Source organism: Anomaloglossus baeobatrachus, chromosome 5 (genome assembly GCF_048569485.1).
Source record: "Anomaloglossus baeobatrachus isolate aAnoBae1 chromosome 5, aAnoBae1.hap1, whole genome shotgun sequence".
Taxonomy (NCBI): Eukaryota; Metazoa; Chordata; class Amphibia; order Anura; family Aromobatidae; genus Anomaloglossus; species Anomaloglossus baeobatrachus.
Genome location: NC_134357.1, coordinates 275,886,200 through 275,913,262, shown reverse-complemented (window position 1 = coordinate 275,913,262; position 27,063 = coordinate 275,886,200). Strand labels below are relative to the sequence as shown.

The window sequence follows — 27,063 nt, the reverse complement described above, 5'->3', positions numbered from 1 at the left end:
CCACTATTGCATCCTCACTGAACAAGTAATGCCCAGCTATTATTTTTAGTGACCTTCTGGTATTCATTTGGCTACCTGACAATCCTCTTTTAACCTGCTCCACCGACCAGTAGCCACCCTCTGGACCCAACACAGTGGTCCTCATAAAAGTCAAGATCCTTATACATGAGTTACCGTAAATGGCAATACCTGGGATCTGGTAGATACAGTGGCTAGCATTAAGCCTGTTCATGGATGCACTATCATAAGCTGCAAATATACAGTCAAATAAAAAAGTTTGGACACCCCTATTAATGTTAACCTTTTTTCTTTATAACAATTTGGGTTTTTGCAACAGCTATTTCAGTTTCATATATCTAATAACTGATGGACTGAGTAATATTTCTGGATTGAAATGAGGTTTATTGTACTAACAGAAAATGTGCAATCCGCATTTAAACAAAATTTGACCGGTGCAAAAGTATGGACACTCTTATCAATTTCTTGATTTGAACACTCCTAACTACTTTTTACTGACTTACTAAAGCACTAAATTGGTTTTGTAACCTCATTGAGCTTTGAACTTCATAGGCAGGTGTATCCAATCATGAGAAAAGGTATTTAAGGTGGCCACTTGCAAGTAGTTCTCCTATTTGAATCTCCTATGAAGAGTGGCATCATGGGCTCCTCAAAACAACTCTCAAATGATCTGAAAACAAAGATTATTCAACATAGTTGTTTAGGGGAAGGATACAAAAAGTTGTCTCAGAGATTTAAACTGTCAGTTTCAACTGTGAGGAACATAGTAAGGAAATGGAAGAACACAGGTACAGTTCTTGTTAAGCCCAGAAGTGGCAGGCTAAGAAAAGCACTTGCTACCCACAGTAAAATTTGGTGGAGGTTCCATAATGCTTTGGGGCTGTGTGGCCAATGTCGGCAGCGGGAATCTTGTTAAAGTTGAGGGTCGCATGGATTCAACTCAGTATCAACAGATTCTTGACAATAATGTGCAAGAATCAGTGACGAAGTTGAAGTTACGCAGGGGATGGATATTTCAGCAAGACAATGATCCAAAACACTGCTCCAAATCTCATGCATTCATGCATGGAACAATTACAATGTTCTGGAATGGCCATCCCGGTCCCCAGACCTGAATATCATTGAAAATCTATGGGATGATTTGAAGCGTGCTGTCCATGCTCGGCGACCATCAAACTTAACTGAACTGGAATTGTTTTGTAAACAGGAATGGTCAAAAATACCTTCATCCAGGATCCAGGAACTCATTAAAAGCTACAGAAAGCGACTAGAGGCTGTGATTTTTGCTAAAGGAGGATCTACAAAATATTAATGTCACTTTTATGTTGAGGTGTCCATACTTATGCACCTGTCAAATTTAGTTTTAAATGCAGATTGCACATTTTCTATTAGTACAATAAACCTCATTTCAATCCAGAAATATTACTGAGTCCATCAGTTATTAGATATATGAAACTGAAATAGCTGTTGCAAAAACCCAAAATGTTATAAAGAAAAAAGGTTAACATTAATAGGGGTGCCCAAACTTTTTCATATGACTGTACTATGCACAGTTCCCCTGACTCTGTTGTTCTGAAATTCCTAGGCAATGACATCTTGTATGATGTTTATTGGCAATAATTATTACTTTGAGTTCAATAACTAGAAGGCAGTTCTGATGACCATTAGAATATCACTAAAAGGGACTGTTAACACAAGATGACTGTTGAAATCATGTACAGGCGCTCGGTGCCTTATGGCAAGGTTAATCATTTAAATGCCCCTTCCAACCTGCTTGTTTTACCTCGATCTCCACACTCCACTCTTTTTTGATTGACAACTCTGGCATAATAGAGCAGTGTTCCCCATCTCCAGTCCTCAAGAGCAACCAACATATCATATTTTCAGAATTTTGTTAGTATGGCCTAGGTAAAAAAAAAAAGTGCGCTGAAATTGTTGGTCACAACAAGGGTGCACCGAGCACTTGTACTTGGTTTGAACAGTCACACTATACTGACAGACTCCCTTTAATGAGGAGAGCAGACTGCTGCTTTACTTATGGAAGTCAATAAATCGGCCATTGGCCACTGCAGATGAATGGGTTTTGGTCGCACAGCCAGCTGCGCAGTGTGATATCACACAGCCGTATAACTCAGACAAGGATTGCAACACAATGTTCCGACTGGCCATCTGCTCTCCTGAGCGTTACAAAAGTTGTCATGCTCTTTTGAGGAGGACCGACAGCCAGTCCAAGTATTGGGTTGTAATCCTTGTTCGAGTTATATGACCAAGTCACTTCTCTGAGATGCACTTTGGTGTAATTACAGGATTACACTTGTTACAGTGTCTTTGTCTTCTTACAATCTGTAGCTTCAGTCTCCAGCAACGATGCTCAATAATGGCTATCTCCAAAGGAAACCACCTCATTTATGTTTAAAGTTTCCCACATGCTCTGTAATTAGACGGTTACCCTCTTTAGGTGACATTTCTGATTAAGCAGTATCAAACAGTGCCTTTGCACAAGCGCATAGTTCAGCCGTTCATAGGGAAAATGAGCAGTGATTAACTGCTCAAGCAGCTGATGGGTGGGGCCCACCTGCATGTGATTTTACAGGACTGATAACCATAGTTCTGGGTCAGAAGGTTACAGAGATGGAAGGTGAACAGGACTGTCAAACTGTTCTTTTCAAATTAATGGGTTGTAGAGAGGTGGCCGATATCTAAGGAGTTGACTCCTCAGCCTGGAATATAACTATTGCAAATACTGGCAAGGCTCTGGTGGTCAGTCTCCTTGGCAACATTTATAAATAATGTAAGATAAAAGCTGTTATAGCAGTAGAACAACAGCAAAAAAGCAAGTCAAATGCAAACATGCTTATTTTCATGTTTTCTAACTAACAATTTATAACATGAGAATAACCCTTGAAGTGGAATGTTTTGATATGAGCACATAATAGTTGCAGAAAAAAAGGAAATGTAGTAGAGTTCAACACTATGGATTGGTTTGTGGGTGCAGACAGCAATAAATCAATAAGAACAAACTTTTTCGTATACCCTATTATACTGTTCCCCTCTTAGGCATGAGCAGACAATCCTGCATTTTGATTAAAATTAGTGATATGATATCTTTTAGTCACTTCATTATTGTACGCATCAGACATTGACATATCACTAATGATGTACATTGTATAGATCTAGCTAAAGAATTAGATGTTATATTATGTTACCATCTTTCTTTTCATTTTCTACTTTTTAATTATTTATCCTACGCAATCTATGAAGACACCAGTATACATATTCTCACAATGCAGTCAGTTCTGAATTCAGCAGGGTGCACATAAAAGCAGATTTATTAACATATAAAGTATATATTTGTAACCAAACAATTTTTTTTCAGGTTTTGGGTCTTTTGTTACTTACAAATTACTATAAAATAACATGTTAGAAGTAGTCTTTTTACAAAATATTGTTACTTTAATAATAACCCCAACACACCATTAGATGAGTTAGTTCAGCTTCACGATGACATTGACATAAATTTCTCCAGGGCTTTGAGTGGAATAATGCTTTTGCCTAAAGGAACCTGTCACCAGATTTGACCCCTATAACCCATGGCCACCACCAGTGAGCCATTATATACAGCATTCTAAAATATAGTATATATGCGCCAAAGCCAATCTGTATAATCTAAAAAAACAAGGTCAAAGAACGGCCGCGCATCGCGCACTACAATACTTTATTCTGCCCATGCATAGGAACGCAATGGAGGACTGTGTGGATGAAGTAGGGCGCGTCATCCACACGGAGCAGGGAAAGAGGACGGCGAAAGAAGAAAGATAGGAGGCGCAGGACCAAGACCAGTGACGCCAATCAGACCCGACCACCCTGCAGGTATAATAAAAGCTCTTTTTATGTTATACAGATCGGGCTGGGCACTTATATACAGTATTCTAAAATGATGTATATAAGAACTTACTGGTGGTGGCCACAGTTTATAGGGGACAAATCTGGTGACAGGTTCCCTTTAACTCAAAAAACAAACTGATGAACATGTGATATCAGCATGAAATACTGTCCGAGTTTGGGGATATATTGTGCCTTGAAAAAGTATTCATACCCTGTGAAATTTTCCACAATTTTTCAGGTTACACCCACAAATTTCATTTTGGGGCATCATACTACAAAGGGCCGAATAAAAATTCACATCACAATTTTTAGATTTATATTTTTAAAATATGAATCATTTCCTTTCCATTTGACAAATACTTGCAGCTTTGTGTTTGTTTATCACATTTACATTTGTGGGTGTAATATGAAAAAATGTGGAAAACTTCATGGGGTCTGAAGACTTTTTTAAGCCATTGTACTGTATATATATTACCAGTAAACCCACCACTCCTCTGTGCGGGAGAGGCCACCATACAGCAATAGACTGATTATATTCTGATTACCTGAAGTCTTCAGTACTGACAGATCCTTAGATATCTATTTATACAACAAGATTGAGGTGAATACGGTAGATTCTGTATGGCTACAGGCAGAAAGACATATCATTGGATTATAGCTGTGTGATATGTAGCAGAGAATTTAATTTCAAGATTTTTATAAAAGCAAAAATATTTTATGAAATAAATCCTTACATATTTTTTAATTTATTTAAATAAAAATAAATTATATGTACACATAAATCCTTTACTGTCCTAGTCCACTCCAGTTAATACAATGAACTATTTAATCATCTTATACCCCTAGAGCACAGGAATATTAAATATGCGCACATAACTTCCCTAGGCACAACCAATATTACGTTAACCACTGCACTACATTAGAACAGAGACATCGAAGGGAGTTTGGGATATTTAAAAATTGTGTTCAAACAGTTATGTGCAGTAAATGTAGTCTGCAGCCGCAATGCCTCTGTAAGCAAGTTTCAAATGCAGTTATATGACCATGCTCCAGGTGTTTATCCATTGTCTGTGAAACATCCAGTTCTCAGAACATATGAGTGTCTCCTCTCTGAAGCAGAGGATATCACACACTTTCTATCTCCACTGCTCCCAGCTGCCCTTTCCTTTTTACCTGTTTCTGGGTGGATCTTGTTGGGAGCATTCAGTGCAAATCAATCAGTAGTAGATTAGCATTGAACACATGAAGGAATCGGAGCACAAGGTTAAAAATTGTAGTAAAGGGATATGCAGGTAGCTGTAGTGGTAAGAGGGTAGAGGGATCATGGGAATATTTCTTTAAGGACTACAGTCCTGCACACTGATAGTATAAAACATTTGTATTGTGCAAGCTGGCATAGTGAAAATTTATATAGGGATTGAATTTTGACATTCCTGTTGTAAGAGCAACTTATTTGGAAATCCTAGGCAGGTGGGTAATTTATGTGCTGGGGTTCAGAAGGCACATGTATTTCTAATAAATCCTACTGCATGATTTAGTCTGATAGGTGTGTTCAGACACAGAGATTTGCTACGGCTGCCATGTGTGTTTGGTCACTTATTTTAAGGGATATAAAAGTTATAGGTATGAGAGTAAGTAGAATGGTTAATGGATGTATTGACCCATGTTTGATCAGTAGAGCAGAATTAGACATGAAGGTAATTTTGTTGGGTTGCTTCATCCCAGTTGGATGGCTAAAGTTATCTTCATGTCTATAGCCACCTTATATTTCACAGAGTTCTCTGCAGATATTCTATACAAATCTCAACCTTGTATCTGAAGTCACAGACAACTTAAACACATGGTTATATATAAACGTATGTACATTTCAAGACACTATGGTACACAAACATACTCAGCCCTGTACATGATGAATGGGACAGTCATCTGTCTCCTTCCTAGCACCTCCAAGAAGAGCCTCTTCTGTACCAGCGAAATGGTCACCTTGCTCCCACAGGGAATACAAACAGGCTTTCCACATGGAAGTAAAGATTAATGTTGCTCTGTCACCATCCTGTCTTTTCCAGTATTTATGTGACTGTATTTATTGGAACTCCTCAGGCATGAGATAGATTGAGAAAGTGAGAGCTTAGGAGGAAATCTCAGAAGTCTGCATTTTCTCACCTCAAAGGATTAGCAAAGGTTAAAAATGCCCACCCTGCTGGGGCTAGGATACAGTTCAAAAGTCAATTGCCGTCCTTTTTCGAGAATAGCTGTACTAGCTCCTCGCAGTCGGAGTCTATCAGTTCACATGGCTTCTCTCCATCACTGTTCACAACTTCTTTTTCAGCTCCAAGCGATAGTAGGTACCTGGTTGGAGACAAAGATTTTGGTGGAGACATGTTATATATGGATATACGGTTCGCACCCGTCTGTAGGGCACACAATGAGATATTGCAGTAGTTGGTTACTGTCCTCTATCAGTGGTGGAGAAAGTCATTGAAATCTAGGAGCCACTAATGTTTTAGGCTAGTTTCACACTTGCGTTGAACGGTATCCGTTGCATTGCGTTGTGTAACGGATGCAACGGATGTGTTGCATATAGTGGCGCAATGGATGCTGCAAAACAACGCAATTCGTTTTGATTTTTTTTTTTTTTTTTACAGTTTTACCAGCGGCAGACTATTGTGAACGATCAGCTGATCGCTCCCTGCAGCCGGCCGCCGGGTGATCAGCTGATCGCTCCCAGTAGCCGGCCGCCGGGTGATCAGCTGATCGCTCCCAGTAGTCGCCGCCGGGTGATCAGCTGATCGCTCCCTGCAGCCGGCCGCCGGGTGATCAGCTGATCGCTCCCAGTAGCCGGCCGCCGGGTGATCAGCTGATCGCTCCCTGCAGCCGGCCGCCGGGTGATCAGCTGATCGCTCCCAGTAGCCGGCCGCCGGGTGATCAGCTGATCGCTCCCTGCAGCCGGCCGCCGGGTGATCAGCTGATCGCTCCCAGTAGCCGGCCGCCGGGTGATCAGCTGATCGCTCCCAGTAGCCGGCCGCCGGGTGATCAGCTGATCGCTCCCTGCAGCCGACCGCCGGTGATCAGCTGAGCGCTGTCACTTGCCGGCCGCCGGGTGATCAGCTGATCGCTCCCTGCAGCCGACCGCCGGTGATCAGCTGAGCGCTGTCACTTGCCGGCCGCCGGGTGATCAGCTGATCGCTCCCTGCAGCCGACCGCCGGTGATCAGCTGATCGCTGTCACTTGCCGGCGGCCGGGCATGCCGGCGCCCGGGCATGCCGGCGGGCGGGCGCTCAGCTGAGCGCTGTGACTTGCCGGCGGCCGGGCATGCTGTTGGCCGGTCGCTCAGCTGAGCACTGTCGCTTGCCGACGGCCGGGCGCTCAGCTGAACGTTCGGCCACCGCGAGCCAAAATAAAGTTTGATTTAAAAAAAAAAAAGAGCATGCGCAGTGAAATCCAGAGGATTCCGCTGCTCAAAATAACGTTACATGCTGCGTTCCTCCCGCTGGGCGGAAGCAACGGAGCGTCGCCCAGCGGAAGCAACGCAGGTCCTTTTGGTACAATCCGTCACCCATACAAGTCTATGGGAAACAGCGGAATCCGTTAACGGATTCCGCTGTTTTCCAAAAGGGCAGATTGTAACGGAAGGAAATAAACGCAAGTGTGAAAGTACCCTTAGAGAGCTTGTTCCTTGTTCACGCACACTTCCACACATTGTAGGACCTTACTAGATTTGTATTGTTCTTACAAAAAATGGGACAATAATTATTTTTATTATGGAATCAGATCCTGTTTTCAGCATAATTAACCAGTACCCAAAATAGAGTCTTATGAAGGTGTCCTAATATGCAGTCTGAGTGAAATGACTTAGCACCAATGCTGCCAAGTTACTTGTCCTTTTCTCTGCTGCCAGCACAGCGTCAGTCCTACCGAGCTGATCGGCTGGCTCTTGTCTGACTGTCATGGCACTAGGGATACAGTGCTTTACAAACATAGTCTGTTAATGGGGTTTTCATGCACATCCCTAGCATCTCAAATTACTCAGCTCAAGGCAGATTTGCCATTGAACTGAGGGCAGATAAAGGGCATTGAGGCTCGGCTGGATTTAAGCTATGAATTTCTCTGCCTATCACTTCTACATTAGCCATTATGTATAAATAATTGTAAATAGATTACATCATTAAAGGGATTATCTGAAACAGACAATTCTTTCTCCACGTCAAGCTGTCCCGGTGATCAAGTAACACCACTACTAATACATTTATCAAGCATAGGTCGTAAATAAAAGCCGTAGCCTGCCATTCTGCATGCTATCACTGACCTGTATTAATGCCATTGATGAGAGCCCGTTTCTTCATGCAAGTTTTATACTTGGATGGACTGTGCTGTTACTAGTTATTGTCCAGAATTACCATTCTGATGTTTATGCTGTTCAATATTGGCATTACAATTACATGCAATGTAATCCTAGAAGAATTTAAAATGACTGGTAGTAGTGCCAATCATTTCTATGGGATTGAATTTTTAGTGACTTACTAATGTACCGTCTGTAGTTGAAATGCCCCTGTATGTCAGTCTCCCATACAGTCTTATGACCCTACTACTGGTGATGTCCCATGGACTGAACACAAGGGTCCTACTCCTCACTAGTGATGGGTGAACACTGAAATGCTTGAGTGCTCAGTACTCGAATTGAGCAGGCCCAACACTCGAATGAGCGTCACTTGAGTAATGAGCATAATGGAAGTCAATGGGAAACTCAAGCCTCTTTTTGGAAGGCCCTAACAAGAGGGCCGGAGAAGAGATCTCTCACATTTCTGTCCTCTCTCTCTCTAGTCCCCAACCCACCCGTTAGGGGCTTCCTTAAAAATGAAAGAAAAAGAATATGCTTGGCATGATATTGAGCACTCGCATGATATCGAGCGGTGCTGAGCATGCTCACTCATTACTAGTCCTCATACATCACAAGTCTCTTATCTCCTTGATCCCTGGCTCAGGTGGGATTGTGTTTCATACTGTAGGAAGCTGATCATGCACAGTTAGTGAGCAAGCAAATTTCAGAACAGACAGTTACAGGAGCGTGCAGACAGCTGTAAATAAAGTATTGCCTGTGAGTGCGGAGGGATTCATGAGGGCAGTAAGGTAGCTCAGTGGTTAGCATTGGAGTCCTGGGTTCAAATCAAAGCCTGGGTTCAAAAACAAATCAAGGACATCTGTATAGAGTTTGTATGTTCTCCTTGTCTTTGTGTGGGTATTTTCCAACACTAATGATATAGTAATAGGGAATCTAAATTGTGAGCCCCAATGGGGACAGTAATGATGTTTGTAATGCACTGTTGAATATGATGGAGCTATATAAGTGAGTAAAATCAATAAAAACTGTAAACAGCAATACTCTACAGAACTATGCAAGATAAAGAAAATAATTATCTGTTTTGCATTATCTCTTAAGCATACAGACATATTTAAGGGTTGCTTTTTTATAAGCTTTAAAAACTTTTAAAGGCTAAATCTGAAAAAGTTAGAACCCCTGAGAGACCCACTGATCTCCAGACGAGGCATTTTAACCCTGTGAGAATGGAGTGTCGGCATACATGCTCAACTGTCACTCGATTAATTCTGTATTTTGGAATTGCAGGAGCAGTGTCCACAGCTTTATTAGAGAATGAGTGGAGCAGTGGTCACATATGAGCACTGCCCACTCCATTCTGGTAATTGGTGCAGTCCCAGTGGTTTGACTGCCACCAATCTAGAAGTGATCACTTTTCTTTGGATAGGTGATGCCATCTTCCAATTGGAATACCCCTATAACACTGAAAATTGATATGATGGATATCTACGTAAAGGGGACTGCACATGTCCATGTTTCAACTGGACACACATCTGTGTTCTGTTCATTTATACGAGGGGCTGCTGATAAGTCTTTGGTTTTGTGAATTTTTTTTTGATTCTATGGTTATTCAAATGTTACATTACATGAAAGCTTTATGTGTCTAATATATGTTTTAAAAATTTTGTGTTTGCTTATAGTAACCGTGTTTTACGCACGCGGGAAAACAAAATGGCAGAGTCTAATACGATATTCAGAGCAACTGAGAGCAGAGGAGTGATAAAATTCTAGTTTCTGCAAGGAAAGTCCGCGAAGGATATTCATGGTGATATGTCGCAGACATTGGGGGGATCAATGCCCTTCATATTCTACAGTTAAGAACTGGGCTGCCAAATTTAAAATGGGCCACTTCAGCACCAATTATGAGGAACGTCCTGGACGACCGAGAGTGGTGGTTGTTCCGGAGATCATCGATGCTGTGCACAACCTCATACTGGAGAATCCACGAATTTCAGCTAAAGCAATAGCAGACATCATGTGGATTTCCCGTGAACGTGTTTGTGTCATTATCCATGAACATTTGGACATGAGAAAGCTATCTGCAAAGTGGGTCCCCAAATGTTTGACAACAGATCAGAGAAGCATGTGAGTGAAAACTTCCCGGTCCATTTGTCAGTGTTTCTGGACTGATAAGAACTTCCCAGATCGACTGGTCACTATGGATGAGACTTGGATTTATTTGTATGACTCTGAAAACAAGAAGCAGTCAAATGAGTAGAGGCACAGTGGTTCGCCTCGTCCAAAGAAGTTCAGGGTGCAAAAATCAGCCACTAAGGTGCTGGCATCTGTGTTCAGGGATAAAGAGGGCATGCTGCTAGTGGACTACCTTCAAAAGGGTTCCACCATCAATGCAAGGTATTACATTGAACTTTTGGACCAACTGAAGGCAGCTCTGAAGGCCAAAAGGCGCAGCAAGCTGTCCAAAGAAATCTTGTTCCTGCAAGACAACACCTCCGCTCACACTGCACAAGCGACTACGACAAAACTGGCAGAGCTGGGCTTCCAACTGGTTGACCACCCACCTTATTCACCAGATCTAGCTCCCTCCGATTATCATCTGTTTCCAAACCTGAAGAGACACCTCAAGGGTACCAAATTTCATACCATTTCTGATGCCATGGCTGCAACGGATGCCTGGTTGAGGCACAACCGAAATCCTTTTTGTTAGGCTTACAGAACTTGTAATACCGATGTAAGAAGTGTGTTAACATCAGTGGAGACTATGTGGAATAAATGTAAAGTTTCATCATCCTATCTCGTTTCTTTCTGGGTAAAACAAAAGACTTAGCAGCAGCCCCTCGTATCACAGAATCTAACACTTTTTTTCTTGAGTCTCATTAGTAAAAAAAAATGTCTAACTGCTATAAGGTGAAACTGGTCAGACATCATATAGCATCACAGCTCATTACATATACTTGTCCTTCTTTGCAGGTCCTTAAAATTGGAAGACATTGTAACCCCTTATTATCTGCTTCTGCATCCCCTCTCACCACAAGTTTTTTTTATTTATTTTGCATAATTGTAACATATTTTATTTAACTTAAATATATCTGGAAATAAGCTGTCTGCACCTAGGGCAAGAATAAGTGATAATATGCACCTGGCCCACAAGATGGCACTATATAACCACAGCTGTCTACACTCTATGAAACTAGTTTACTCGAAGAAGGAATCTGAGAAGGGGAGGAAATACCAGCAGGCATTTTAAGAAGCAGAAAGGTATGCTCAGCCTATTCTTGAAATGACGACTGGTCTTGCAGAAGACTATCATGTGAGGGAGAGAGGACAGAACGAGTCCAGCACATGATCTTTCCTCCTGCAGCCTATGAAGGTGTCATTCCAGAATTGCACAGGTTTCTAATTAATCCCGCCGAATAAATCTGTCATATTCTATTATAACTTATACCATTGCTTTTTATACAACTATGTGAGATATATCTCCAAGACTAAGGGATACTTTACACGCTGCGACATCGCTAGCATCGGCTAGCGATGCCGAGCGCGATAGTACCCGCCCCCGTCGCACATGTGATATGTGGTAATTGCTGCCGTAGCGAACATTATCGCTACGGCAGCTTCACACGCACATACCTGCTCGGCGACGTCAATGTGACTGCCGAACAATCCCTCCTTCAAGGGGGAGGTGCGTTCGGCGTCACCGCGACGTCACTAATCGGCCGGCCAATAGAAGCGGAGGGGCGGGGATGAGCGGGACATAACATCCCGCCCACCTTCTCCCGCATTACAGTTGGGATACAGGTAAGGAGATGTTTGTCGCTCCTGCGGGTTTACACACAGCGATGTGTGCTGCCGCAGGAGCTACAAACAACATCGTACCTGCGGTCGACCCGACATTATGAAAATGACCGACACTACACAGATCACCGATTTTCGACGCTTTTGCGATCGTTTATCGGCGCATCTAGGATTTACACGTTGCGATGTCGTTACCGGCGCCGGATGTGCGTCACGACGTGACCCCGACGATATTTCGGAAGCAATGTCGCAACGTGTAAAGCCCCCCTAACATTCGAAACATTGGCCCTGATTCATCAAAGTGTTTTTGCCAGAAATCTGGCATAAAACACTTTAATAATATGCAAAATTTTGAGCAACTTGAAGGTCAAAAATTTAGCGACTTTTGTTTTACACTTTTCTTCCAGCTCCAGTCCCTGAATCAGGAGCATCTGAATCCAGAACACCCCCACATCAAAACTGACGTGAAGAACACTAGCTTTGATCAGTTGGAGTCACTGTATATAGACCAGACCTGGGCAAGGGGCGGCCCGCGGGCCACATCCGGCCCGCCTACTCTCTGTGATCAGCCCGCCTGGTTCAGGGCGTCCTTGCTGGCCGGTCACTGATGAGGGCAATCTGACCTGTTGTCCGGAGCACCAGGCTCCAGGAGGCCCGTGGTCAGATTGCACACATCACACGCTGCGTGCCGGGCAGGGAACAGAGGACAGATCCTGCAGCGCCGCACAGTGTAGGCAGCGGAACGCAGGAATCTCTCCTCTGTTCCCTGCCCGACACTTTTCTCTGTGACACACGCGCGCCCTGATGTCGTCAGTACGGCGCGCGTGTGTCTTTTGAAAAGTTCCCGGCCGGCAGGAGAAGAAGCTGCAGCAGCCGGGGCCCATACGGAGAGAAGCAGCGGCGGGGGCTCCTAGGAATACAGCATCGGCGCAGCCTGGGCATGTAAAAGAGAAGCAGCTCAGCGGGGGGCTCATACGGAGGTGCCTGAGGAGGGGACAATAAGAAGAGAGGTGAGTGGTTACTAGTAACCTGCGGGGACAATGGGGGGGAGGGGGTTTTAACTGTTGACAAATATTTGGGGTGTAGTGGTGTAGTATATGGGAATATAGTTTTACAGGTGTTGTATATGGGGGGGTGTAGTAGTGTAGTATATAGTGGTGTAGTTTTATAGGGGTGTAGTATAATACAGGTGTATATAGGGGTGTAGTATAATACTACACCCCTATATACACCCCTATATACACCTGTATTATACTACAGCCCTATATACACCTGTATTATACTACACCCCTATATACACCTGTATTATACTACACCCTATATACACCTGTATTATACTACACCCCTATATACACCTGTATTATACTACACCCCTATATACACCTGTATAATGCAGGTGTATATAGGGGTTTAGTGGTGTAGTATAATACAGGTGTATATAGGGGTGTAGTGATGTAGTATATAGTGGTATAGTATATAGAGGTGTAGTTTATTACAGGTGTAGTGTATAGGGATGTATATTACAGGTGTAGTATGTGGCGGGTGTAGTGATGTAGTATATGGGGATTGTGTGTGTGTGTATACATTGTGTGTATACATATTATATACACACAGTATATATATGCGTATTTGTGTGTATATATATATATATATATATATATATATATGTGTATATATAATGTATATATGTAGAACCGAGTTAATTATATTAGTCCGGCCCTCTAAAACCATCCCAATTTCTTATGCGGCCCCATGGGAAAATTAATTGCCCACCCCTGATATAGACTGTGACCATGCAACATTCTCATCTGCTCACAAAAAAGTGCAAATTCAGCTATATGCAGAACAGCTGGGGTACATCTGACCGGGTGGTTGTTAGGAACATGCTGCCTAGCAACCATATTGTTGTTTAGCACTATGTGCTAAGTAACCTGTTTGTCTCAGATTGCTCAGGCTTTTTTGGTCCCTTATTTCAACATTAATTGATCATCCAAAACCACAAACCATGATCAAATAAAATAGTAAAGTATATAACCCTATATCTACTGTTGTTATTGTTGGCCCACCAACTCACCACGTACCAGAATGGATTATCAGCAACGTAGTGTGACGTTTTTGAGCCCCAACCTCTGTCACAAATCTTGAATAATATTAGTCTTAATTTATATGGGACAAAGAAACTTTGGGCCCCCTTAAGTTCCAGGGCCTGGGTGTGATTGCAACCTTTGCACCTACTATAGTTACACCCATGTGTCATCCTTCTGACATTGCGTCCATGTGGTCATGTGGCATAATCACTGTGACTTCACGACCCCTGGCTCAGCACATCAATATCTGCTCTGTACATATATTCACTAAACAAGTAATGGCCTGGTTAGTTGTTTATGTCACTCAAATGTGATGCCACATGGGTGTAATGACCATGATTGATTCAAAATGGTAGATCTAAGGGTAAGGGAGCATTTACATAGAAAGATTGTCGAGCACAAAGAATGCTCATTGCAAGGTAATCTTTCAGTATAAACAGCTGCCAATCACCCAATGAACGAGCAAAACGCTTGTACATTGGATAAAATAATCTTTTGCGCAGCACAAAAGATCGTTTTTTGCAATGCATTGCTCTGCATAAACACTTCCAAGAGCAATGGCAGTCTACGTGCACTGAGGACATGGGTCCTCACTAGTGATGAGCAAACACAAAAATGCTTGAGTGCCCAGTACTCAAATCGAGCAGGCCAGATGCCCGAATGGGCTTGACTTGAGTACTGCGCATAATGGAAGTCAATGGGAAACTCAATCCTTTTTCCGGAAGCCCCTAACAGGAGGGCAGAGAAGATATCTCTTGCCTTTCTGTCCTCCATCTCATCTTTCCATACTCTCTCTCTCTCATCCCCGATCCTCTCATTAGGGGCTTCTGGAAAAATTAAAGAGAAAGACTATGCTGGGCATTATATTGAGCACCCAAACGATACCGAGCGAACACATGGCTCAGTGCGCATCCTTTATTTCAGTCTGCCTGTGTGAACAGGCTATTAAATGACCGTCGATTGATAAAAGTTTACCGATTGACAGACGTTCAGTATCTCCGGTCAGTCTGTCTAAACTGACCCTTTGTAGCTGATTTTATTATTGTGTAAAAACAGTCCCATAAACCTGTCCCTGATTTATAAAGACTGGCATTTTACAATTAAGATGTGCTGAATTCATGAAGAAGCGAGTACATCCTAATTAATTTAGCGTATTTTTCATGTGCCAGTTAGGAAATTGAGTTCTTTTCTGCCCTAATTTACTCCACTTTTGTGAGGCGTTTGGAGGGCACTCTCAGCCACGCACTTCACCCACTTTTGAAATAGTTACTGAGACTGACTTAATGTTGCCAAGAGTCACCAAATATTTTGGGCAGGTCCGTGTTATGTAAAATTTTTGTTACATTTCAAACAAAAATTTAGGTAATTCTGGTCCCTTTATTTTTAGAAAAATACTTCTCTTCAAACTCTGAATGACAGTGATTATAGACATATCATACTACACAGGAAAGTGTTTAAAGGGAACCTGTCATCACTTTTTCGGCCTATAAGCTGCGGCCACCACCACGGGGCTCTTATATACAGCATTCTAATATGCTGTATATAAGAGGCCAGGCCGGGGGTATAACATAAAAAGCACTTTATAATACTTAACTAATGGTCGCACTGTGGCCTTACGGGCGTCTCCGTTGTCCGGTGCTGGCGCCGCCTCTTTTGGCCATCTTTGTTCTCCTTCTTCGCTAGCCGCGGTTCATGACGGGTCCGAAGTCATACACACTCGCAGGCATTCAGGTCCTGAGCAGGGCAGATCAAAATATTGTAGTGCACCTGCGCAGTACCGGCGAGTGTGTATGACGTAGCCGCGTCATGCACCCAGGCTTCAGAAAAAGGACGAAGATGGCCGAAAGAGGAGGCGCCGGTACCGGACAACGGAGACGCCCATAAGGCCCAAAGCTCGACCATTAGGTTAGTATTATAAAGTGTTTTTTATGTTATACCCCCGGCCTGCGCTCTTATAGATAGCATGTTAGAATGCTGTATATAAGAGCCCGGTGGTGGCCGCAGCTTATAGGCCAAAAAAGTGGTGACAGGTTCCCTTTAAGCACCTTGTCATCCACCACCGCTAGTGCCTAACAAATGTTTCTAGCCCTTTTACCATATATACAGTGAAGATTCTCTGAAAATCAAGTTGACTGATAGAAAACGTGTCTCTAGATTACATGTGGCTTGCGGGCCCATGATGTGTGGCGCGGGACTGTCTGCCAGCTTGGTGCCTTAACACCACTTCTGGCAAATAGCTATGAAGAGCAGGTCTTCAGATGGTGACTTTTGTGAGTAATACCACACAAAACAGCAGATCTGGATGGAGGTAAGGCAGAAATCCCTGGATCTCTGTATATCGCCTCATTGTGATTCCTGTGGAAATGCTTTGGCTATCATTATACTGGTAAACGGGGGCTCTGGGTGTCACTACTGTGAGGGACGGGAGCTAGATATGGCCCCAAAACCTCTTTCAGAGCTGATGTGGCTCTCAAGGTCAGAAAGGTTGGGGACCTCTGCTTTAGAACAAGGGTGAGTAATAACTAAATCCCTGAAAGGGGTTGGTCCAAGTTTATGAGTTATCCTGAGAACAGCTTATTTATCATTGGGGGTCCGACTGCTGGGACCTCCACCAATCCCAATAAACTTGGTGTTACATAGAGGTCAAGCATCAGCATCTAGGCTCTATCCATTTTCTATGGGCTTGCCAGAGATAGCCGAACGCTGTACTTACTTGGACCTACAGTGATCTGTAAGTTATCCCTTACGCTATGGGAGGGGGATAACTTAAAAACTTGCTAAAACTCTTGTGGATAATTTATTTTCTAAATGAGAACCTAAGTGCTGCAAGTCTGGCAGCTGAAAAACCTGATGCAGGAGAAATGTAGAGTTATATGGTTCCCATTCATATAAATGAGTGACCATGTTTACACTGACGCTCGGATTCATCAGTGTTTACGTAAAGATACTGGCGTAAAACACTCTGTAAAATCGCAAAACTTTAGCACAACTTTTGTGACTTTTAGCATTTTCATGATAATTTGGCACAGCTTTGTCAAAATTAGCCAAAATGGAGGGAGTCGAGACAGGGTGTGCAACGCCGGGTCCTTAAATACATCATAGTGGCAGCATTTTTTTACATTAGAAATGTTACTCCAGTCTCTGGGGTAACATTCTTGTCAAAGCGCAAGTGGCGCATGCCACTAAAGATTTGTCAAATCCAGTGCCTTCTCCTCCAAAACGCCCCTTCTTTATAACTTTAGTGTACAAAGGCAGTCTTAATGAGTCGGACTCTGAGTTTTCTAGAGGATTCCATTTCCCCTCTCTAATGTCCATATAATTAACTTCAATAACCCTGTAAAGTACTCTGTACACGCTAGTGAAAGAGTTTTTTGGTGGTGGATTCCAGGATCTGACAACTACCATGTGATGCCTGATGGTTGTAGGACAAGATGAGCCTTTACAGAAACAAGAAAAGCATAAATATAACATTTACAGCCACTGTTAGGTACAAGCTTGCTGCCTATTTCCAACAGGAACCTGCTGAGATATAGCTATATTGTGCTATAATATAAGCAGTAACTTAGGATTAGTGCAGGATAAGTTATAAAATGTAATTACTGTTGCTCTGCTTTATATATAGCTATGTGTGTATATGAGCTGTAAAATGGTGTTCAAAGGTGAACACAATCTAAAGAACATATTCTTGTTCCGCAATTAAACTCGTAAACACTGTATCCACCCATTTATATATCAAGGTCAATGTCGAGAAATTTTCTCAATATCAAACTGCAGAAGCACACCGTTACCCTGCTTCTCAGTTTCCTGCTTGCCAGGGAGCGGTGTGTTCCTGAACATTGGCAGTTTGAGCCAGCAACATTTCTACCTGCACACTCTCCAATGTTATCAGCAGATGAAGTGTTCCCCCAGAAGCATCTGTGGAGCTCAGGGGGACTGAAGCTGGCCCGGATGCAGCAATTTTGACAGCTTCTTAGCAGCATTTCCACGCTGTATTGCAAAGAACATGTGTAACGCCCCTTGACTTCAGGCGCCACCAGGTATTACACCACTTTTAAGGGGTAATATCTATCCCGGGTAAGGAGGGGGATAACTGCCAGTGCCTTCACAAAACCACACACACAAGACAATAAGGTGCTTCCCACAGGTTCTGGATAGCAACCGAGGGACACTTCACTGGAAAGATTTTCACGGGCAACGGTGGTGACCGCCGACTATCCGGGATCGGCTGGAGCCCATCGTGGCAGAGATCGGTATTCTGGGGCAGCGCCTGAACTACTTGTGAGTAAAAGACCTGGAACCGCAGCCCCTGCCTCTGCCTGTCATTTGCCGATGCCGTTGCCCAGCGCTGCGGCGCCAATGGGGACTACCACCACCCCCGTCCATCCTCCATCATCCTCCCCGGGGTAATCCAGCTCCGCTTGTGGGGAGCAACACCATCCCGGCTGCGACCATTCCCATCAGCCCCGGAGAGCAGCACTCGCAGCGGAGGCCCATCCCTGGCCACGGACCACAGGTGGCATCACGATCTAAAAAGACTTTCCTAACCATCACTACCACCCCCATCCTCAATCCTTCCTCCCATACTCCGCCATTCTTCCCCTCCTGTATGTCTCATGGTCACGAAATCGGGTCAGGCCAGCCCATGATGGCGCAGAGGATCTGCACCCCCAGCCCGGCGACGTTTTGGGTGAAATTCCCTCAACCCCGGGGTGTTATATTTGGCGTCACGAACAGGATCTTCATGTCCGCAACAATCGGGTACTCTGCACCTATTGAACTTTCTGTTTATGAACTGTGTGTGGCGTATTAGCAAAATCAGTAGAAGCCATTACTGCAAAGAGCGGGAACAGAGGAGGCGTGCCATCGTGGGCTGAGCCCACAGAAAAGGGTACGAAAAGGAGTTCCGCTGCAGAACCAGTCAGAGAGCAAATACCACAAGTAATATGTCCACTGAGGAGGAAGCAGAGGCTGTCCCTGCTGCAGTAGCCGCCTATCCGGTACTCCCGTTTACTATCCCCTACCTTCTGGGAGTGACCTGGCTACCCTGGTATTCCGGAGAAGCCTACACTTTATCTGACTTTAAGGAGCAACTATATGGCGTATTCCATATCTACCCCCTAATGGAGAGCCAGTAAGCCAACATCCTCATTGCTCAGCTAACCGGAGCAGCCCGGAAAGAGGTCAGGTCTTGGCCGGAGACTGATAAGAGGGTGGCGAAGGACATTTTGGCTAAGCTGGAGGTAATCTTTGATACCTGTACACCATCTGAGATAAAAATTCGGTTTTATGGATGCAAGCAAAGGGCCCAAGAGAGCATACGTGATTACGCCTTAAACCTGCAGGAGGCAATGAGAGCAGTCAAACAGCTGGCATCAGCAGAAGTGGAGGATTTCCAGTTTCTGGAGGGGCTACTGATTGATGCCCACTGGACCCAGCTGCGCATTATGGCTATGCAACACCCAGACATTAGCTTTGCCGAATTCAAAGACCAAGCCATCCGAGTGCTGCGTGAACCATCTCGGCCCAATCCTGTGTCAACTACATACCACTAGGGGGCGAGCACCACTTGGGCTAAGAAGCCCACAGGGTATTACATCACTTTTAAGGGGTAATATCTATCCGGGTACGGAGCGGGATAACTGCCGATGCCTTCACAAAACCACACACACAAAACAATAAAGTGCTTCCTACAGGGGGGTGGACTAGGGCAGACAGGGAAGGGGAAGTTAGCCATCACGAAGCATGGGACTTCCCCAATCGCTAGGACAAGCACTGGGGGCAGGCAACAGTTGGGGTAAGAAGCAGGCGCAACCATCCTACTAGAGCAGTCTTTCCCGGGCACACCTTGGGCTAACATCAGACACAGACAACAGGAGTTGAGCGTTCCTCTCGCTACTTGGGCCCTTGGCTTGGAGCTGGAGGCTCAGCCCGGGTTCCGGATAGCAACTAAGGGACGCTTCACTAGAAAGACTTTCATTGACACCAGCGATGACCGCCGACTATGCGGGGTCGATTGGAGCCCATCGTGGCAGAGATCGGTAGTCTGGGGCAGCGCCTGAACTACCTGTGAGTAAAAGACCTGGAACCGCAGCCCCTGCCTCTGCTTCTTATTTGTCGGCGCCCAGCGCTGCGGCGCCAACGGGGACTACCACCACCCCGTCCATCCTCCATCATTTTCCCCGGGGTAATCCCACTCCGCCTGTGGGGAGCGACACCATCCCGGCTGCGACCATTACCATGAGCCCTGGAGAGCTGCACCCGCAGCGGCGGCCCATCCCTGGCCGCAGACCACCGGTGACGTCATGATCTAAACACACTTTCCTAACCGTCACTACCACCCCCACCCTCCATCCTTCCTTCCGTACTCCCCCATCCTTCCCCTCCTGTATGTCTCGGGGTCACAAAACCGGGTCAGGACAGCCTCTTACGATGCAGAGGATCTGCACCCCTGGCCCGGCGATGTGTCGGGTGAAATTCCCGGTGTGTTACACATGCAATCCCTTTAATATTTTAAAAGTACACATTTTCCACTCTTTGCAACCCTCACTACACTAATTTTAATGCAGAGTCACCTTAGCAAACATTGGCTTAAATATTAATGAATTCAATCTTTATACTTGCTGCCTCTCTTTACAGGCAAAATACATTTTTCTAATAGTGTACTGCAGATGTAGGACAAGCATATTCCCTGCAATTGTTCACCCTGATCCTGCAGAATTTAGACATAGCGTTTTTCTCCAAAAATAAGACAGGGTCTTATATTATTTTTGGCTCCAAAAGATGCACTAGGGCTTATTTTCATGGGATGTCTTATATTTTGTATTGGCGTCAGTGATTGGTACGCCGGTTAATTGAAAATTAATATTCACTCCCTTCTCCCGCCTACTCCTCTGTGCCGTCATCAGTGATTGGAATGTGTATTAATGGAAAATAAATGTTACATATCCTGAAAAGGCTTCCCAAGCCCTGTTATAGTATGGTACGCAACTAGGGCTTATTTTTGGAGTAGGGCTTATATTAAAAGTATACTACGAAAAAAATACCAAATCCTGCTAGGGCTTATTTTCAGAGTAGGTCTTATTTTCAAAGAAACATGGTAGTAGTAGAGACAGACACATGCAGAAGAGGGCACCTATACAAGAACAGCATATGGGCCCTTTGCAGTCCAATAGCTCATAATGATGCACAATTCCACCTGCTTTGGAAGTGGCCCCCTTACCTCTTGGGCCTTCTGCACAGGTTGCAGCAATGGTATGTCCATCCCTGCTTATATGAGAATATGATGCAATTCTAGAGTTCCTTTATGTTCTCTTACCTGGCAATGTGCGGATGTGCATCACTACATGCCATATGCAACGGAGTCCAGCCATTTTCATCCCTTAGTTCTATGTCTGCTCCGTATTTCACTAACAGCTTCACACACTCTAGATTCCCGGAGAGGACTGCTTCATGCAGAGCACCCATGCCTGAGGGTTGAGAACAAGCGTCAGCTGCAAACGTTCATCAGCTTTTGTTTCTATAAAATATACAACTATAGGACATATATTATAATATATAATAGAATAAACTCATAATTAACATCTACCAATATTCACCATTGTAAAATGTAATAACCCTTTTAGTTCTATTGCACAGAGAATTTTTACATCTAAGACTGAGGCAATCTAGATATGCAATGTGACACTTCCCCACCAAGAATAAGTTTTAAGAGCCAGATAGCACTAGGATGATGATGATGATACTAGTAAAAACGTAGCATATAGCTCTACGTAGTGTGATGCAGAAGCTCTGCCATGGGCAGCCTTCTCATGGTATGTTCACATGTGGTATTTTGATTATGTTTTTGGAGCAGATGCTTCAAATACTTCTTGAATGCTTAGTCAAACGTCCTTTTCATACATCCGTGTATTAAACACACGTGTTTGACTGTCCATGGTGCAGGTTCTTATGGCCATCCGTGTGTCCCTGTGTGTGTTCACCATGTGCTGTTCGTGTGCTATCCAGATAGCACACAAACAACATGAATTTGTACACTTACCTGTCTCTGGCACTGCTGTCACATTTGCTTTGGGGTCCGCAGTCAGTGCAGTGAACATTCACGAAGCATAATGAGCAGACCCGGAAGCAACAGCAGCGCCAGTGACAGGCAGGTATAAAAATCCATTTAATTTCAGTGAATAGGTGTCCTCCGGTACGCGTCACACTGTTTTCACACAGATCACATCAGTATGCGGTCCACGTGACATCTGTGCTGCTGGCCAAAAACAGACATGTCACTGTGTGGAGTACACAGACACACGTGTGCTACACACGGACACACAGAGCGTGCCAAAACATGGACGTGTGAGCAAATTCATTGATTTTAATGGGTCCATGTGTGTCCTTGTCTCAGGTACGTGTGGAAACACGACCGTGTGAAAGGGGCCAAACTACACATGGTGCTGCCCTTTCCATGTATTTTGGAAAACGAAAGCAGCTTGTTATATTTTGAATTGTGTATGCCTGAAAATAAGCTCCAAATTTGGCCACTGAATAAAAGAGAAAAAACAGCTCACACACAAAAACTACAGATTTTCTGGCAGAATAATCCTTGTCAAAAAATTCTGTGGGAATATACCATAAGGTTACATGGGCACACTGCATTTTTGTTGCGTTTTTTGGTGCAGCTTTGTTGTCAGAACTTTCTGCCATTTGACTTCCCAGCAAAGTCTATGTGAAGTCAGATTTTCTATGTGCACATTGCAGTTTGTCAGCATTTTCTTTGACAAAAGTTTGTGACAAAAAAGAAGCAGCATGTTCATTCTTCTAGCGTTTTTGTCAACATTTGTCACAAAAAAACGCATCAAAAATGCATGCTGTCAATTTGGTGCATTTGTGATGCGTCTTTCATGCATTTTTGGTGCATTTTTGTCACAAAAAATGCATCAAAAATGCTTCAAAAACGCACCTACATTACAAGCTTTTTTTTTTACATTTCCAGGCTCTCTCTGACAAGGTGCAGTTTTGGTTGCAGTTTCTGTGCAGCGTAACTGCAGGCGTCCTGCGTCCCCTGCACAGTCTATGGAGATTGTGCAGGGGCCGTGCGCACGTGGCATATTAGAACGCAGCGATTCGGCTGCTGCCCGAATCGCTGCGTTCTAAGAAGTGACATGTCACTTCTTTCGTGCGGTTTGCATGCTGTCTATAGGGAGGGGCAGCATGCAGAGCGCACGTTCTCTGCCGGCACCATGCGCTTCAGAACGGAGCTTTTCAGCTGCGCTCTGAAGCGCACCTTTTAGTGCGGTGCAGAGCGCACACGTGCGCACATAGACTAACTGTAATCCCTTAACGTGCCGCTTTATGCATTGGTTCTATGTCCTACATATTTGTATAGTTAGAGGTCCTTCAGGATGATTTTTTTTTACATTTGATACGTAAATGCACCTGCACATTACACTGATATAGTTGTGTTGTTTTCTAAAGTTCGGGAAGAAGGGATTCAACAAATTTTCAAGAAGTCAAGACATTGAAACTGTTGAGTCATTGTATTGTGCACTTAGGGTATATTTTTACAGAATTTTTGAGCGGTTTTTGGGGCAGAAACTAAGCTGAAAAGCTCCAAATCATCTTGTTTTAAAAAAGAAAGAAAGAAATGCAACACTCCTCAAAAACTTTCCACTCCATTTCTACTCCAAAATGTAAGCAACAACTCAGTGTGAACACGCCTTTATGATAGAATTACGCAAACCTTTTATTAATTTTTGTAACTCCGTAGGCTAGTATCACACCTATGTGAAGCAAAGGTAGGTACTCAAATCCCAATATACAGTCCAACTGGTCTTTTGCCCTCAATTTACTACTTCATATATGCCTATTTGGCAGTTAGCTCATTCAGAGACCTGGCGTGCAGGCCGAATATTGCATTCAGAGCACAGTCCATGTTTCTCGGACTTGTGAAAGTGGCCTTAAAAAAGTTCAGTCCCATTCTTATCCATAAAGTGGGATGATTCCTTCTCACTTGTCATCCATGTGCTGTCCGTATGCAATTTGTTTTATAACTCAGCAGCTATTAATCTTTCACACTATCCCATCTTTAAGAATTGTAATTTATCTGTAAAAATCGGATTCCATACTAATGGTCCATCCAATTTTTTTTCTCGCACTGCACTGATTTCAAAGTCCATGCTGCGATTTTCTTTTTCTCATGCAAAATACAGCTGAGAAAAAAATGCAGATCTGCATTGCCTCATTGAATAACATTGGTCCTAGTGCTATCCCTTTTTTTTATCAGATTGCACTCGTTAGATTTATACGCTCATGTGAGCAAGCCCTAAGAAACGAAATTTCAATGGCCACCATCAGTCCTTCCCCTAAAGTATCGTTTATTAATTAACCTTAGACTGTAGCCTAAAATATATTGCCAATATCAAATGATTGTTAATTTGGCTGCAGTTAGAAAACGGAGAAAAATAAGATATGTGCCATCTTTCTTCTCTGTTCCTTGAGCGCTTAGTGAATGACTATTTAAGAAATGGCTTAAAAGGTAATTAAGGTGTTGATCCACTTGGCTCATTCTTAATCGGATGTTCTATACCACAAGTATATCGAAGGACGGGTTCATACAGGAAGCTATCTATATTGATAAGCACCAATATTCTGGAGGTATATATACCTAGATATATATCTAGTATACCCAGGTTGTTGATGTTGCTCACACTTTGAGTTTCAGCGTGAATGTTTTCTTGTAACAGTGCGACTCAACAACAGCAAATAAACAACTGTCACATACGGCTCCGATGTCATTGGTGGAGCGCCCCTGGCAAATATGCCCAAGACTGGACAAGTCCCAGGAGTCAGGGAGCCATGGTGCATAACATTTCTGGCTATTTTTACTTATGGTTACCCTTACACCACTTCCTTAATAAAAAAAGAAACTCATATTTCACTTGATATTAACTCTCTTCCTCAAAGTGGGACGAGACACTATACCCTCACCTGTTAAGTAGATTGTGTCCATCGTCACCTTTCGAGCTCTTATGAATCTCCCCACTTGCTCCAGGTCACCCTGTCGGATATGATCCAGAAAAAGCACGTCGTTTGGAAAACGCACAGTCCGTGTCGACCTCAGACTGCGTGAAGTCCTATGGGAAGAGTAATACCTCATCTTGAGGATGCCGTGATCAGGGGTCGCGGAAGGTGAACTTAGCGCCAGCGCTGTCAATTAAGTTATTTTCACTTGAGCAGAATCCGGTTTCTCCCCTTTCCACAAATTGTGGTAAATTCCCAAGCCACCTTTAGGGTTTGTAACTCTGTAACTCCGATCCGAATACTGATTACCAATTCCACACATAGAGCTGCGGCACACAAAACCCCCTTTTTATAGCTCTGCCTTCCCATCTATTTAAGGGACTCTCATCTCATCGCACTGTAAGGCAAACGACTAGTGCAGACGCCCACTGCAGTTGAAGAGAGGCTCATCTTACCAGGTCAACTGATCGTGAGAGCAGCTGCTACTCAGAGCTTTGCAGGGTCACAGCGAAGATACAAAAATTGGCTGCAAGTTTGGGGTGGAGAGAGTTCTACCACAGTAATCAGTGACAGCAGGGTAGACATGATCAGGCAGTTATCTGTCCACCCACATAGTAGGAAGTTAGAAGGTGCCTCTCTAAATAGGGGTCAATAAAGCTAGGTCAATCCGTCTAGCCAGGTCTGAAATTATACACATCACAATAAAGTGCACAGGCAAGATTTCATGTTGAAGCAAAATGGCTCCCCTAGTGCCAAGAAAGAAATCTCCCCGCTGACAAATGGTACATGGTTGAAATTGCAAGACAGATTATGAAAAGAATTAGAAGACTTTAATGCGTTTGACTTGAAAGGAAACGACAAGCCTTACAAAACAAGTCACAAGTAATTCACGAGCAACTAAACTTGCTGTTTGAACTATTTTAGCTTATTGAGGTCAACTATATAATAAAAATGCCCAATTACAAGTGGACAACATATTTGTGAAATTGTAGAAGAAATTAGTGAGATGGACATTTGCATTTAAGGTTCTCACCTATGTTTTTTTTTTTTTACAAGAACCCGATGATTATGTTTTTTTAGAATGTCAGTAACTGGATTTCTGTACTGAAAACGGTTTTTTTAGCCTTTTCTGATTTAGCTTCAGCCTTGGCTTGTCCTTCAGCTGTAGAGATGTGTTATATGTGTCAAATTGGTTGCTAATGATGTAAAGCCTCATATAAAAGTCTGTAGCCACTTAACAGTGTTTCCTTAGCTGTGGATCTGACTTATAAATATATTTTCAGCTCAGAGCCAGACTACATAGGGCAACAGTTTGTACAGTTGTCAGTCAATCTCTCGATCATCCAACAACTATTGCTCCAGAGCCCTCGTCTTCTGAATTGGTGAAGGAGGAGAGGGGCAGCATTACCTGCCTGATACCTCTGGCAGCAGCTTATCTCCCCAAAAGGATCAAACAAACACATTAGATGGATGAACTGTTCCGCTGACTCAAAGTTCTGCCATTGTTTTGACATAATGATCAGTCTGTATAAAGCCCACTGCCACATCACAGCGAACCTCTGAGTGGGTCCCTAACTTATATGAAGCCTTAAAAGTGCGGCGCCGCGTGCCAACCATCGCCACACCAACAGTGCAAGGGCTTATGATTTGGTGCCTCACAACACCAATGCTGCAAGGCTAAGTCCCCAAGACTCCAAGCTACACCTCCCCACTGACACAAAACCACCACAACAATGGTCGCCACACAGCACAAACACCATGTGAAAGGAACTGAATAATTCACCTTCCACAAGCTCCCAGTATGTGAACTGAGAGCAAAAAAAGACAGACCCCTCTTGCAGTCTCCTGCTAATTAACGCCTGTGCCAAATGGGAGGACTGCTGGTTCAAGTAAAAAAAACAGAGGGGAAGGACAGACCATGCAATGCAACATAGC

General features: G+C 43.7%; 1 protein-coding gene across 1 annotated transcript; it reads right to left on the bottom strand.

The window, feature by feature from the left end:
* Window positions 1–3,312: 3,312 nt before the first annotated feature.
* Window positions 3,313–25,461, bottom strand: PPP1R27 (protein phosphatase 1 regulatory subunit 27). Its single transcript, XM_075349512.1, has 3 exons — window positions 25,096–25,461; window positions 21,437–21,587; window positions 3,313–6,252 (listed from the first exon to the last, which is right to left on the bottom strand). The coding sequence occupies exons 1-3, from the start codon at window positions 25,262–25,264 to the stop codon at window positions 6,129–6,131; spliced, it is 444 nt and encodes a 147-aa protein (XP_075205627.1). The 5' UTR covers window positions 25,265–25,461; the 3' UTR covers window positions 3,313–6,128.
* Window positions 25,462–27,063: the final 1,602 nt, after the last annotated feature.

Bases quoted from the DNA above. Each gene is read 5' to 3' on its own strand.
- PPP1R27 (XM_075349512.1), bottom strand. From the start codon at position 25,264: ATGAGGTATTACTCTTCCCATAGGACTTCACGCAGTCTGAGGTCGACA. The intron at 21,588-25,095 runs GTGAGGGTATAG...CTCAACCCTCAG, and splicing joins GGACACAATCTACTTAACAG to GCATGGGTGCTCTGCATGAA. The intron at 6,253-21,436 runs GTAAGAGAACAT...GTCTCCAACCAG, and splicing joins GCACATCCGCACATTGCCAG to GTACCTACTATCGCTTGGAG.